Consider the following 16341-nt stretch of genomic DNA (forward strand, 5'->3'; position numbering starts at 1 on the left):
TTTCACAACGAAGTATATGATGCGTTGAACAGCTTAGTTACATGAGTCGACTCACGCTTGTCCATGCAAATGATGATGTCGAGGGATGGTGGCTGGTGCAGTGCAGAAGTCACTGGAGAAGTTCTTTCTCTGATCACAGGTGGCTTCGCATTGGCAAACTCATGGTGATATTTGGATCAATTGGGCTTTCGTACATTGCTTCACCTGAAGTTTGTTGATCCAATTAAGAAGGACCCTAATCAATGCACTCGACCTAGATAGCTCTGACGTCAGTCACAGAACATTTTATTTTCTGAGTTGTATTCGAGTTACTGGGATTTGTCCTTCAATGCTGCCTGGAACTTTCTTTGCCATCTCTTCTCAGTCACTCTTCTTATTGGGATCAGAAGTCCCACCATCGGATCCCGTAACCATAACGTCCCTGGCAAAGGAACCGGCCCAGCTCGCTGAAGTGCTCGACCAGTCAGATTTTCAGAAAAAAGAAGCATCATGAGACATTTTCAGGTAAAAGTCTGCAACAATACTTTTCAACCTAATTTGGACATGCAGAATCCTAAAATGCCTCTTCCCAATCTGAATTATACATGGTTTACCCTTTTCTTTCCATTTCAAAACGTGCCCACTAAATTAACGATTCGGATTAAAAATTATATCAATATCATGTTTTTCAAAACTGAACTGCAAGGGAAGGTACACATTACAGTTAATTTATGAAATAACTAGCAAATACAACCCGTCACTTAGCTGACAGGGTGGGGCCGGGGTATTAAGGAAGGAGAAGAGGGAGGGAAGCTCGGAAGGGGGGGGGGTGGGGAGAGCTTATGCCTCACGAAACATTGCGACATCACAGGAGGGAGGGATGGAAGGAGGGGGAGAGAGAGAGAGAGAGAGAAGGAAGCATGAAAAGAAGAAAAAAATAAGAGAGAAAGGGGAGTGGGGGAGGAAGGGTTAGTAAAGAGAACTATATGTTGTGCTTGATGACCGAACACACGCAAAAACAATCTCATCTCAGAACAGCTGTACACACAACGACGCAACAGAGTTTGTAATGCCGCTGGCACATCTGCAAAAACTTTGATGTCCCAGTTCCAGAAAAATTGTGGGAACATGAACCAAAAGTAATCACTGAAAACATGGAAGTACCGACCGCTCACTCATGACCTAATTAACCCATCGAGCGAGAACATCGAAAACAAAGCATTGTGACCACATATCATAATTGGGTACAAAAAAGAGAGAGAAGAAGGCATTGCAAATTGAGGTGTTAACAGCAGTGATTTTGGAGTAAACGATGCAGTAATTAAGAAAATGACCAAATACCAAGACCTCAAGAAAGAAGTGAGAAGATCCTGGAAGATGAAGAATGCCAAAGTTGTATCAGTGATAACTAGACCTACAGGAATGATGACAAAGAACCTCACAGAGATATTAAATATAGGGGCAGTACCCCTGGGTGCTCACCTGGTAGAGGCTGGATAAGATAATCAGAGAACCACTGGTAGGCATAAATGACCCACAAAATATATAATGGAGAACAAAGTAAATACCGATGGATTTATTTTAATGCCATGAGCAAACCTTGGTAATCACAGGTGATAAAGGTTGTGGTCAAGTTTCATTGAAATTGTGTGTGACTTCAGAAAAGAAAGCAAATACATATTTTGGGGGGCAAACCCCCTCTCCCTATTTACACTCCAAAACGCCGATTTATTTTTAATGTCATGAACAAACTTTAGTACATCATGGGTGGTGACGATGGTGGTCAAGTTTCATCGGAATTGTATTTGTAGTTTTGGAGAAGAAAGCAAATACATATTTTGGGGGCAAACCACTTAAATCCCATTGGAGCAGATTTTTCTAACGTCATGAACAAACTTTGGAACGTCATAGGTGATGAAGGTTGTCGTAAAGTTTCATCGGAACTGTGTGTATCGTTTGAGAAGAAAGCAAATACCTTTTTGGGGAGGCAACTCACTCCCCCCTCCCCCACCCCGTAAACTCCCTTTGTAGACCCCTTCAGACCCAGTTTTTTTTTTTATGCCATCACGGGTGATGAAGGTTGTGGTGAAATTTCATTGAAATCATTTGTGTAGTTTCTGAGAAGAAGTTGCAAGTATTTGTGGACGGACGGACGGACGACGTGCTATCCCATGAGCTTCCCGGAACCGGAACTACTTTACAGGTGAGCTAAAAACCATCCCTGGGAATATTATAACAAACGAACTACAGTTGGAATCGTGACCCCTTACTGAAATGAAAGTGGATACTTTTGACCCACCCGGGTAGGACTCCATTCCACATTCTGAAACCTGCATATGTAGACACGAATCAACAACGCACGCACACACGCACACATGCACACGCGCACACACATACACACACACACACACACACACACACACACACACACACACACACACACACACACACACACACACACACACACACACACACACACACACACACTGCCTTTTATTAGTATAGAATAATTGCTGTCTTCAAAGTAAAATTTGATTAACCAATTAAAAAGAAGATGAAATACTTGGGCATGTTGCTCTGTGATGTAGCACGATGAAGAAGCCTGACATAGGATTTTGGTAAATGGATATTATCATCTTTGTACAAATTTTCCTAATTACGTATCAATAAGAATCCAGATCTATCACAGCAAGCCATGGAATGGCTAAATGGGACTGGTGAGAGTGGTGGAGGAATTGTTGGTATTAGAAACCACCACGACATTGTGCAGATGGACACTGTCCTACAACCTGGAGATCCCACATTTCATCCCAAACATGCGCTTACGTGCCCTATTTCACCGGCTGAAAGTCTTCTCCATAAATAAAATACACCAGCTCGGCAGAAGAAAGAGAGTGTAGATGAAAATTCACTTATCACAACATTCCTGAACTTGAACATATTTTCTGTCCACACAACACCAGAAGCACTGCAGAACATTGTGACAAAAGAATGAGCAACATAAGCTATTGAAAACTCATTGCTAAATGCCAAAGACCATGGACAGAAACAACTGAAAAACCTTGTGAATTAGAGAGTTCATAGAACACATTACCCAGCACAGTGTTGAGGTGTATACTTCAATATAAATAAAATAATGATTTTAAAGATCGTTAAAATATTCCAGAAGTTTAGCATGATTGAGGCAGTCATGCTGTCTTGTACACCACCCCAATCTTGGTGTTGGCTTAGTGGTGAGGGTGGCTGGCTTGGGATCTTAGGGTCCTGAGTTTGAGCCTCTGTTGGATGTTGAATTAACACTAGGTAGGGTAGACTCAGCCTGTCATCCTTCTGAGGTCGGTGAAATGAGTACCATTGTACTGATAATATGGGCACAGCATCGTCAACACAACTGCACACGCAGCCAATGATGCTATCCGCAGCTGTGTGCTGTATACGAAGGATGAAGAGGAGGAGGAGTACGCCACCCTCATTTAACATGTCCAAGTACTGTACTGCTAAACTGGAGGTTCTTGGAAGTGCAAAGAAGGAAATTTGTCTTCTCTCGTGTTCAAGTGCATAATTCAATTTAAATGAAATGAAGATTGTTTTTGAGGAGCGGCTGAAGGAGACGGGACTTTATACATGAGAAAGGAGGCGGTTACGAGGTGATATGATGGAGATGTTTAAGACAATGAAGGATGTAGATTTTTTTTAAAAGTGCAGAAGAATTAACAAGCAATTAACAAGCAAGAAGAATTCACCAACAGCCCTCATGCAAGAGCACTTGATGGTATGCATTCTGAAGATCAATAGTAGAGAACATTCTCGCTCCCTGAAGTTCTGCGAATACCTCCTCAATATGTGGGAGTGGATGACTGTCTACTCCGATCGCCTTATTGGGTTCACGAAGATCCACACACTGTCGTATACCTCCTGTTTTCTTATGCGTAACGACAATAGGTGAAACCCATTCGGAAGAGTCAATTCTCTCAATGATACCCGCTTCTTCAAGCGTTTTCACTTCTTGTGAGACGGCATCACGGACAGCAAAAGGTAAACGGCGAAGCTTCTGCTGGATTGGCACCACGTCGGGCCTTATCTTCACTCTGTGTACAAATCCTTTCGCAGAGCCTACTGTGGAGTTCCAGTGATGTTCGGATTGGATGTTTGCCAAACCTATGTTTGATGCACAGAGGTACTTAGCACTGATGCAGGAGTAACACATCCATTAACATTATTCAGTCCGAGAGCATTGAAGAGGTCCATGTATAGGAGTATAGGTGTTCCAGAAGGCAAAATGAAGAAATCAGCAGGGACAGAAACATGGTTGTGTCGCACCTGTACTTGAAGACAACCAATTACAGAGATCAGTTTATTTAAGGTGAGTCACCAAGTGTAATTTTGGTTCTGTAAGAAGTGCATTCTTGAAATGCTTCAGGTAGTTACACTCTGGAAGTATGGAAATGACTGAACCTGTGTCCACCATCAATTTAGCCGAGCATGCCTGTCCATCAGGTGTGCAAACACGAACATCACAAAATAGGTTCCTTCTAATTTGTTCAGGCGTTTATGCTTAAAACAGTCACATCTGGCACAGTCACTTCCCGCACTTGGTATTTGTGGTCTTTACTGCAACAAACTTTAGCAAAATGTCCACTTTTGCCACACTGCCTGCAATTTACATCTTTTTCAGGACATCTGACTGTTAATGCACCGACAGCAGCAGAGTACGTGTCCCCATCAACTGGGAGAGTATAGAATAAACGCTGCCCTTCAGTTCCTAGGCAGTGTATAAGTAATGCATACTTCCTTGCACCAGAAAGTGCCTTGTCATTTACCGCCAGCATGAAGTTCTCGAACATGCGCACCGGCACCCATGAGGTAAAAGGTATCGAAGGCTCAGCCGGACTTGGTCAGAATGCAGCAGGTCGTGTAAGAGAAAGGTGATCCCATCCTCGTCACCAATTTGTTGTGTCTCAGCAAAGACAGCCCACACGAAGGATCCTTCGCTCATCTGCTTTAATCACGTCTCATGCTCCACACTCGACAGGCCGCTGACGTCACACTTGACAGCCCGCTGACGTCACACTCGACAGCCCGCTGACGTCACTCTCGGTTCCGCCTCGTCAGTTCGGGCTCATCATGCATTCATTAATATTCATGCAACTCCCAATTCCACAGGTTTGAATTTGGTAATTTGTGAACACCTTGTATGAAAGAAAACAATCCGAATCATATCAAATCCTGCCATTTAAAACACTCGAAGTACACTGACAAATATCACCAAGAAGTGGAAGAGCGAATTGGAAATCACAGATCGATTGATTCGTGGTGACAGCAATATGGTCAACGTGATCGGAAGTGACGTGATACTGTATGCGGAATCCTAGAGGATGTCGATGTGGCCTTCGGTGAGGGAAAGCTCATGACGTCATACAGCTAATAGACTGGACACCAGAGTGATACCTTGGCATATCGACCACAGGTTGCGACGGGTCTGTGTGTCAATCCTTGTGAGTGGAATGGAAGTGAAACATTGCATTTATAAAATTGACCATACTTTCCATCCAATACAGGTTTTGACCACATTAAAACGGGTCTGCAGGTTTTCAGAATCAAAACGGGTCAACCCCGTAAAATCCGGGTCAAACCCGTAAAATCCGGTTCAAACACGTAAAATCCGGTTCAAACCCGTAAAATCCGGGTCAAACCCGTAAAATCCGGGTCAAACCCGTAAAATCTGGTTCAATCCCGTCGAATCCGGGTCACACCCGTAGAATCTGGGTCAAACCCATAAAATCCGGGTCAAACCCATAAAATCCGGGTCAAACCCGTAAAATCCGGTTCAAGCCCGTAAAATCCGGGTCAAACCCGTGAAATACGGGTCAAACCCGTAAAATCCGGTTCAAACCCCTAAAATCCGGGTCAAACCCGTAAAATCCGGGTCAAACCCGTAAAATCCGGGTCAAACCCGTAAAATCCGGGTCAAACCCGTAAAATCCGGTTCAAACCCATAAAATCCGGGTCAAACCCGTAAAATCCAGTTCGAACCCATAAAATCGGGTTCGAACCAATAAAATCAGGGTCGAACCCGTAAAATCTAGTTCGAACCCGTAAAATCTGGTTCAAACCCGTAAAATCCGGTTCCAACCTGTAAAATCCGGTTCGAAACTGTAAAATCCGGGTCAAAACCGTAAAATCCAGGTCAAACCCGTAAAATCCGGTTCAAACCCATAAAATCCGGGTCAACCACGTAAAATCCGGTTCAAACCCATAAAATCCGGGTCAACCCCGTAAAATTCGGTTCAAACCCGTAAAATCCGGGTCAAACCTGTAAAATCCGGGGCAAACCCGTAAAATCCGGTTCAAACCCGTAAAATCCGGGTCAAACCCATAAAATCCGGGTCAAACCTGTAAAATCCGGATCACTTGCCATCCTTGCTTCCATGCAATCAGTAATGTTGACAATAACGGCTGCTCGGCCTACCTAGTTGAAGGCCAGGACATAGCAAGGCTGATTTTCCTTGCTGAATGAATCATGCAAATCAAGCTCATAACGGCTGAATGCGGATCATCCTCACGATAATTCACGGACCGGTGTTTGTGTTTTTGTTTGTCGCACTACTCCTGAAGTTCTTGGCTGATTACATCCATACTTGCTACATCGGATCAGCATGACCCCAATTCATGTTTTAGGGTGTTTTTATCTTTGCGGTATTCTTGGGGGAGGGGGAGGGACACAGTTTCTCGATGTAAATGTGTATCATGTGGCGCCCCCTCCAGGATTCCCCTGGTATTACAAGTCTCCACTATTAACAGTGATGTCCTCCTGTCCCCACGTTTTCCAGTGCCACGAGGTGTTTTGAATTAGTGTAAGCAGTAAGTATGCTTTTGCTTCGTGTAAGTAAACCCGGGTTATGTTTTTTTTTTTTTGCTTATACAGAGCTGTCAGTTACCTATACACCGCCCAAATAAAGGTATGTGTCAGAAGACGTACGTGTTGCACGCTTGGAACAAGATGGCCCGTAGGGCGGATGTATAAATATTATGAATAATCACCATACTCACTTGTGAAAGCTTCGACTTATTTTGTCCCGGTTCAGTAGTTTGTGTAGTTCATCACAAAATATTCTGCTCTACTACTGCAAAGCGACTTCCTTGGAGGCACCGTCATCATACACACTCCAATATGGCCACCAGAAATTCTGTGCTCATGACCAGCATGTCCATTCTATTATAAACAGTACAGTATATATTTCTATGGTAACGCCGTCCCTCTAAACTCGACTACTGTGTGAACAATTAACATAATAATAATCGTGGTAATGACGTAATGACGTACGTTGGCCAGACCCCATCCAGGAATCTGCATGTACATGTGGAGCCTTCAAACAGGGTCGACACAAGGTTTGGTGGGATGAGCGTTTCCATTTTCACTGAACGTCACGCAATCATGAGGACTCCATCCTGCACCAAGCACCAACAGACAGGAAGATCTATAGGACTATCTTCACTTCCATAGACAAGATGATGAAGAAGATGATGATGAAGAAGAAGACGAAGAAGATGATGATGAAGATGATGAGGAAGAAGACGAAGAAGATGATGATGAAGAAGATGATGATGAGGAAGATGATGACGAAGAAGACGAAGAAGTCGATGACAATGACGATGACGATGGAATAAGTGAATAACACCCCCAATTACCTTTAAACGTTCGGCATGTGTTTCTGAGGACGAAAATACGGAAATCTCAGTCGAGGTTGTGAGAAAAATATACTATGACAAGTCTGGAGATGGCAATGGTTCACGAGCAGTATTTGACGATGTAGATTGTTTCAGAAGTCAAGGATGAGACAATGTGATAATTTTTGACCAAGTTATAAAAATGATCAACATGATGTGGTACGAGTGATGGGTAATTAGCTGCAAAATGTCGAAAACCCGGTTTCATTCAACAACTTTCAAAATTTGACCTTTGCATAACCTTTAAAGGTCACAAAACAACGTTGTGGACATTAAAATAAGGAAACGGGATACGTGCTATAGCTTATTGGAGTTAGTTCGTCGAAGAAGGTCGAAAACCCGGTTTGATCCCCACAACTTTGAAAATTTGACCTTTGTGGCCTTTAAAGGTCAAAGGTCAAGGATTATGACCTTTGGTGCAAAACTTCCTCTGAAACATTCCAGAAAAATATAACATCATATAGGCTATATGTCATTTCGCAATCCTCGGATTATCCATACTTTGATGAAAGCAGCGTAAAAACAAACTTGAAGGGGGCGCCACGGGCAAGGTGTTCGAGATAGAGCAAAATGGCGTCAAGACTTTAGGTGGGGAATGACCTCAAGATTATGCATAAAAATATTGCATCCTAGCTCTCAAAGTTTGGGCAGTCGGATGATTTTTATGTCAAAATTCGAAATTTTCTAAGTTCGTGACCTTGGGACAAAAATGAAAAATCGAGCTCCATGGGGCTATGCAGGTGCCATTGGGCTAACCAAATACTGAAACCCCTGCCAGATTCGACAAACCCCCTCGGAGAAGATGCAAATTGAAATTGGCTACCTCCTAAAAACACGTTTTTTGGGCGTGGCTCCACCCATTATGGGCGCACCACGCCCATTCTCAGGAAAACACAACTAGATCATGATATAAACCTCCCACCAAAATTTTATCAGGATTGGTTCAAAACCCACGGAGCTATGCTCGGGACAGACAGACAGACAGACAGACAAGCCGGTAGGCGGACATGGGTTGTCGACTACCCAATAGAACCTGACGCGATGAGCCCGTTCGATTGGGGAATGACCTGAGGATTAAGCACAAGAAAATTCATGATTCTAGGTTCAAGGGTTAATGTTGCAGATTGTATTTCGTTAAAATACCCCCACATTTAGAGGTTTTTCGGCCGTTGCTCGGTAACGGAGGGGTCCATAGCAACGGTTCTTTCTCACACATAACGAGGACATACCATGAACCTACCATACCAGTTTCGTGTATATCTGACTCATAGTCTCTGAGATATAACGAACTTCGTTTTTTTATTGTTTTCGACCAGGATTCATTCAGTCTATCTTCTCTGACAGTTTTCATTGGGATCCAGCTGGAATTTTTGACAATTTGGCTGAATGTACTGCCCACAGTCGGTCTGGCCCGATTTTTGATTTTCGAAAAAATAATTTTTTTATGATTTTTTTAAAATTTCAAAGTCCCGTTGCTAGGCAACGGTGATGTCCATAGCAACGCTTCTCATTTGCACACAACTCGGTCATGGTATGAACCTCCCAACCAAGTTTCATCGAAATCGCCATTGTATTAACTGAAATCGCCATTTTAAATACTGATTATAAGGGTAGAACAAATCTCAAAAAAACAAAATTGAATTTTTTTTTTCGACTCGATCGACTACCCAACATACAGACAGACATACATACAGACATACAGACATACAGACATACAGACATACAGACATACAGACATACAGACATACAGACATACAGACATACAGACAGACAGACAGACAGACAGACAGACAGATAGACAGATAGACAGACAAACAGACAGACACCCATAACGAATATAGTGGTCACATACTTTTTCGTGAACCAAATGGGGGCCCGGCCCGGATGAGGGGCCCGACACCAGTATGGCCCCGGACCCATTTTGACTCTCGGCAGCCCTGTGAGTCCCACCAAAGATTTAAAAATGGAACGTGCTGCTTCCTTCCTTGATTCTCAGCGTTTAAAAGGATAGACCGCGGCCAAACAACGCTGGGAAGTAGGCAATGGCAAACCACCCAGTGTAACTTGCCAAAAAAGTGCTTCGACCGCACCGACGCCGTGAAAATCGAGTGTGGCGATCATCGGACATGAAATCATCCAACAACAAAACAAATCCAACAACATTGTTCAGCACATTCCGAATCCATGACGTGTCCTCTGTGTCGGGTTTTACACACACACACACACACCACGCGCTCCGATCCACACACAAGCGATCCGCGTCGGCCGGCCCGGGTTTTCTCGCATACACTCGTCTCAGTAAAAGATCATCGAGGATTTCCACTGCGGTTGAGGTTCGGAGCGATGTCCGCGATACTCTGTCTGTGCTTCCTTCTCTCAAGCGTCCTGTGCGATGCTCTGGAAGTCGCAAACAACTTCCGCACTGATCCGTCGCGGGTTATCTCCGTGGATCAACACCACCGGACCGTTTACGTTGTACAGGCCGAGGAGTCCGAGGGATCTCCTCACGATTTGAGGGACGAGGGTGACCGTGTGCGGAGGGATGCGGAGGGACCACAGAACCCTCACGTGACCACGGTGAGTGGTAGTGTGTCCGATGGTGGACCACGATGGAAGGACATCCCATTTGAGTTCACACCATTGCGTGTTTACACGACATAATGTTCCATCTTGTTCATACACGCCCATTGAGATTTCAACACTCTTACACAATGTACAACTACCCGATAAATATACCACACTATACCTTACACCACCATGTACAACTACCCGATAAATATACCACATTATACCTTACACGACCATGTACAACTACCCGATAAATATACCACATTATACCTCACACCACCATGTACAACTACCCTATAAATATACCACATTATACCTTACACCACCATGTACAACAACCCGATAAATATACCACATTATACCTTACACCACCCTGTACAACTACCCGATAAATATACCACATTATACCTTACACCACCATGTACAACAACCCGATAAATATACCACATTATACCTTACACCACCCTGTACAACTACCCTATAAATATACCACATTATACCTTACACCACCATGTACAACAACCCGATAAATATACCACATTATACCTTACACCACCCTGTACAACTACCCTATAAATATACCACATTATACCTTACACCACCATGTACAACTACCCGATAAATATACCACATTATACCTTACACCACCATGTACAACAACCCGATAAATATACCACATTATACCTTACACCACCCTGTACAACTACCCTATAAATATACCACATTATACCTTACACCACCATGTACAACTACCCGATAAATATACCACATTATACCTTACACCACCATGTACAACAACCCGATAAATATACCACATTATACCTTACACCACCCTGTACAACTACCCTATAAATATACCACATTATACCTTACACCACCCTGTACAACTACCCGATAAATATACCACATTATACCTTACACCACCATGTACAACTACCCGATAAATATACCACATTATACCTTACACGACCATGTACAACTACCCGATAAATATACCACATTATACCTCACACCACCATGTACAACTACCCTATAAATATACCACATTATACCTTACACCACCCTGTACAACTACCCTATAAATATACCAAGTTATACCTTACACCACCATGTACAACTACCCTATAAATATACCACATTATACCTTACACCACCCTGTACAACTACCCTATAAATATACCACATTATACCTTACACCACCATGTACAACGACCCGATAAATATACCACATTATACCTTACACCACCCTGTACAACTACCCTATAAATATACCAAGTTATACCTTACACCACCATGTACAACTACCCTATAAATATACCACATTATACCTTACACCACCCTGTACAACTACCCGATAAATATACCACATTATACCTTACACCACCATGTACAACTACCCTATAAATATACCACGTTATACCTTACACCACCATGTACAACTACCCGATAAATATACCACATTATACCTTACACCACCCTGTACAACTACCCTATAAATATACCACATTATACCTTACACCACCATGTACAACTACCCGATAAATATACCACATTATACCTCACACCACCATGTACAACTACCCAATAAATATACCACATTATACCTTACACCACCATGTACAACTACCCGATAAATATACCACATTATACCTCACACCACCATGTACAACTACCCGATAAATATACCTTACACCACCATGTACAACTACCCGATAAATATACCTTACACCACCATTTACAACTACCCTATAAATATACCACATTATACCTTAAACCACCATGTACAACTACCCGATAAATATACCACATTATACCTCACACCACCATGTACAACTACCCGATAAATATACCTTACACCACCATGTACAACTACCCGATAAATATACCTTACACCACCATTTACAACTACCCTATAAATATACCACATTATACCTTAAACCACCATGTACAACTACCCGATAAAGATACCACATTATACCTTACACCACCATGTACAACTACCCTATAAATATACCACATTATACCTTACACCACCATGTACAACTACCCAATAAATATACCACATTATACCTTACACCACCATGTACAACTACCCTATAAATATACCACATTATACCTTACACCACCATGTACAACGACCCAATAAATATACCACATTATACCTTACACCACCCTGTACAACTACCCGATAAATATACCACATTATACCTTACACCACCATGTACAACTACCCTATAAATATACCACATTATACCTTACACCACCATGCACAACGACCCGATAAATATACCACATTATACCTTACACCACCATGTACAACTACCCTATAAATATACCACATTATACCTTACACCACCATGTACAACTACCCTATAAATATACCACATTATACCTTATACCACCATGTACAACTACCCTATAAATATACCACATTATACCTTATACCACTATGTACAACTACCCTATAAATAAACCACATTATGCCTTATACCACCTTCTACAACTACCCTATAAATATACCACATTATACCTTACACCACCTTAAGCCTGGTGTTGGCTTAGTGGTTAGGGTGGCGGCTTGGGATCCCAGGATCCTGAGTTCAAGCCCCGTTGGCTGCTGAATTAACACCAGAGGGTTGACTCAGCCTGTCATCCTTCCGAGGTCGGCGAAATGAGTGCCAGTGTACTGGTCCCGGTGTATGCCCCGGTTAGAATAGGTGTACCATATCCCTGTGTGTCGTAAGAGGCGACCAGGGTTGGCGTCAGGAAGGGCATCCGGCGTAAAACATTGCCTCAAGAAAAAGCCTAACCTCTGCACAGCAGGGAAAAATGGCTGTAAAAACGGTCTTTCTTTTTTTTTTATACCTTACACCACCTTGTACAACTACCCTATAAATATACCACATTTACCTTATACCGCCATGTACAACTACCCTATAAATATACCACATTTACCTTATACCGCCATGTACAACTACCCTATAAATATACCACATTATACCTTACACCACCTTGTCCAACTACCCGATAAATATACCACATTTACCTTATACCGCCATGTACAACTACCCTATAAATATACCACATTATACCTTACACCACCTTGTCCAACTACCCGATAAATATACCACATACCTTATACCACCATGTACAACTACCCAATAAATATTCCATGTTAAACCTTTCACCACCATGTTCAACTATCCCATAACTATACCATATTATACCTTGCAACACCATGAACAACTCTCCTATAATGATACCATATTAAATCTTACATCACCATGTTCAACTACCCTATAAATATACCATATTAAACCTTACATCACCGTGTACAACAACCCGATAAATATACCATATTAAACCTTACATCACAGTGTTCAACTACCCTATAAATATACCATATTAAACCTTACATCACCGTGTACAACAACCCGATAAATATACCATATTAAACCTTACATCACAGTGTACAACTACCCTATAAATATACCATATTAAACCTTACATCACCGTGTACAACTACCCTATAAATATACCATATTAAACCTTACATCATCGTGTACAACTACCCAATAAATATACCATATTAAACTTACATCACCGTGTACAACTACCCAATAAATATACCATATTAAGCTTACATCACCATGTACAACTACCCAATAAATACACCATATTAAACTTACATCACCGTGTACAACTACCCAATAAATATGCCATATTAAACTTACATCACCATGTACAACTACCCAATAAATATAACATATTAAACCTTACATCACCGTGTACAACTACCCAATAAATACACCATATTAAACTTACATCACCGTATACAACTACCCAATAAATATACCATATTAAACTTACATCACCATGTACAACTACCCAATAAATATACCATATTAAACTTACATCACCGTGTACAAATACCCAATAAATATACCATATTAAACTTACATCACCGTGTACAACTACCCAATAAATATACCATATTAAACCTTACATCACCGTGTACAACTACCCAATAAATACACCATATTAAACTTACATCACCGTATACAACTACCCAATAAATATACCATATTAAACTTACATCACCATGTACAACTACCCAATAAATATACCATATTAAACTTACATCACCGTGTACAAATACCCAATAAATATACCATATTAAACTTACATCACCGTGTACAACTACCCAATAAATATACCATATTAAACTTGCATCACCGTGGACAACTACCCAATAAATATACCATATTAAACCTTACATCACCGTATACAACTACCCAATAAATATACCATATTAAACTTACATCACCATGTACAACTACCCAATAAATATACCATATTAAACTTACATCACCGTGTACAAATACCCAATAAATATACCATATTAAACTTACATCACCGTGTACAACTACCCAATAAATATACCATATTAAACCTTACATCACCGTGTACAACTACCCAATAAATACACCATATTAAACTTACATCACCGTATACAACTACCCAATAAATATACCATATTAAACTTACATCACCATGTACAACTACCCAATAAATATACCATATTAAACTTACATCACCGTGTACAAATACCCAATAAATATACCATATTAAACTTACATCACCGTGTACAACTACCCAATAAATATACCATATTAAACTTGCATCACCGTGGACAACTACCCAATAAATATACCATATTAAACCTTACATCACCGTGTACAACTACCCAATAAATATACCATATTAAACTTACATCACCATGTACAACTACCCAATAAATATACCATATTAAACTTACATCACCGTGTACAACTACCCAATAAATATACCATATTAAACTTACATCACCGTGTACAACTACCCAATAAATATACCATATTAAACTTACATCACCGTGGACAACTACCCAATAAATATACCATATTAAACTTACATCACCGTGTACAACTACCCAATAAATATACCATATTAAACTTACATCACCGTGTACAACTACCCAATAAATATACCATATTAAACTTACATCACCGTGTACAACTACCCAATAAATATACCATATTAAACTTACATCACCGTGGACAACTACCCAATAAATATACCATATTAAACTTACATCACCGTGTACAACTACCCAATAAATATACCATATTAAACTTACATCACCGTGTACAACTACCCAATAAATATACCATATTAAACTTACATCACCGTGGACAACTACCCAATAAATATACCATATTAAACCTTACATCACCGTGTACAACTACCCAATAAATATACCATATTAAACTTACATCACCATGTACAACTACCCAATAAATATACCATATTAAACTTACATCACCGTGTACTACTACCCAATAAATATACCATATTAAACTTTCACCGTGGACAACTACCCAATAAATATACCATATTAAACTTACATCACCGTGGACAACTACCCAATAAATATACCATATTAAACTTACATCACCGTGGACAACAACCCTCATGATATACCACATTAAACCTCACATCACTTTCTCCTCATTCTAGCTGGAGACAGAGCCCCGACCACCTCAACCACAAAAACGCACACATACCCTTAATATCCTCCAATACAACACAGACGGCCTCGTCAGCAAAGCCATGCAACTGAAACACTTCGTTCTCACAAACAACGTTCATATAGCCATCATACACGAGGAAAAACAAAACGCCGACCATCCCCAACTCTGCTCCGACACACTCAGACAGACTGAACGCCAGAGGTGAAGGCCTCAACACATACATTCACAATTCAATTCCACACTCGGATATTACCCAGGGGGCCAAACCAGATTTATTTTGTAAAAACATACATGATGTGCTGTAAAAGGTTAGCTTCCAAAAAAAATATATATATATATATATATATATATATATATATATATATATATATATATATATATATATATATATATATATATATATATATATATATATATATATATATATATATATATATATATATATGGACAACCTTGCCAACAATCCACTGGACATCTGGAGGAAGCCTCAAAA

At 40.8% G+C, this 16341-nt stretch overlaps 1 protein-coding gene and 1 long non-coding RNA gene across 4 annotated transcripts in view; one reads left to right on the forward strand and one right to left on the reverse strand.

Moving 5' to 3' along the window:
* LOC147010371 (uncharacterized) overlaps nt 1-9831 on the reverse strand; it is a 30756-nt gene extending 20925 nt beyond the window's left edge. The window contains exons 1-2 of one of the 2 annotated variants that reach the window (XR_015052463.1): nt 9560-9831; nt 7304-7428 (exon numbers count right to left, since the gene is read on the reverse strand). This is a non-coding gene — a long non-coding RNA (uncharacterized LOC147010371). Of the gene's footprint in view, nt 1-7303; nt 7429-7668; nt 7919-9559 lie in introns of those variants that run through there. The other variant, XR_015052464.1, reaches the window with a different exon arrangement.
* A 152-nt stretch (nt 9832-9983) lies between these two features.
* The window catches only part of SORL1 (sortilin related receptor 1), an 83413-nt gene continuing 77055 nt past the window's right edge, over nt 9984-16341 (forward strand). For both annotated transcript variants that reach the window (XM_085859724.1, XM_085859725.1), the window contains exon 1: nt 9984-10284. In XM_085859724.1, the coding sequence (XP_085715850.1) occupies nt 10051-10284 (234 nt within the window). In that variant the 5' untranslated portion in view covers nt 9984-10050. The remainder of the gene's footprint in view (nt 10285-16341) is intronic.

This window comes from Eptatretus burgeri, chromosome 16 (assembly GCF_056783735.1).
Source record: "Eptatretus burgeri isolate ZD-2024b chromosome 16, Ebu_testis_v1, whole genome shotgun sequence".
NCBI classification, from domain to species: Eukaryota; Metazoa; Chordata; class Myxini; order Myxiniformes; family Myxinidae; genus Eptatretus; species Eptatretus burgeri.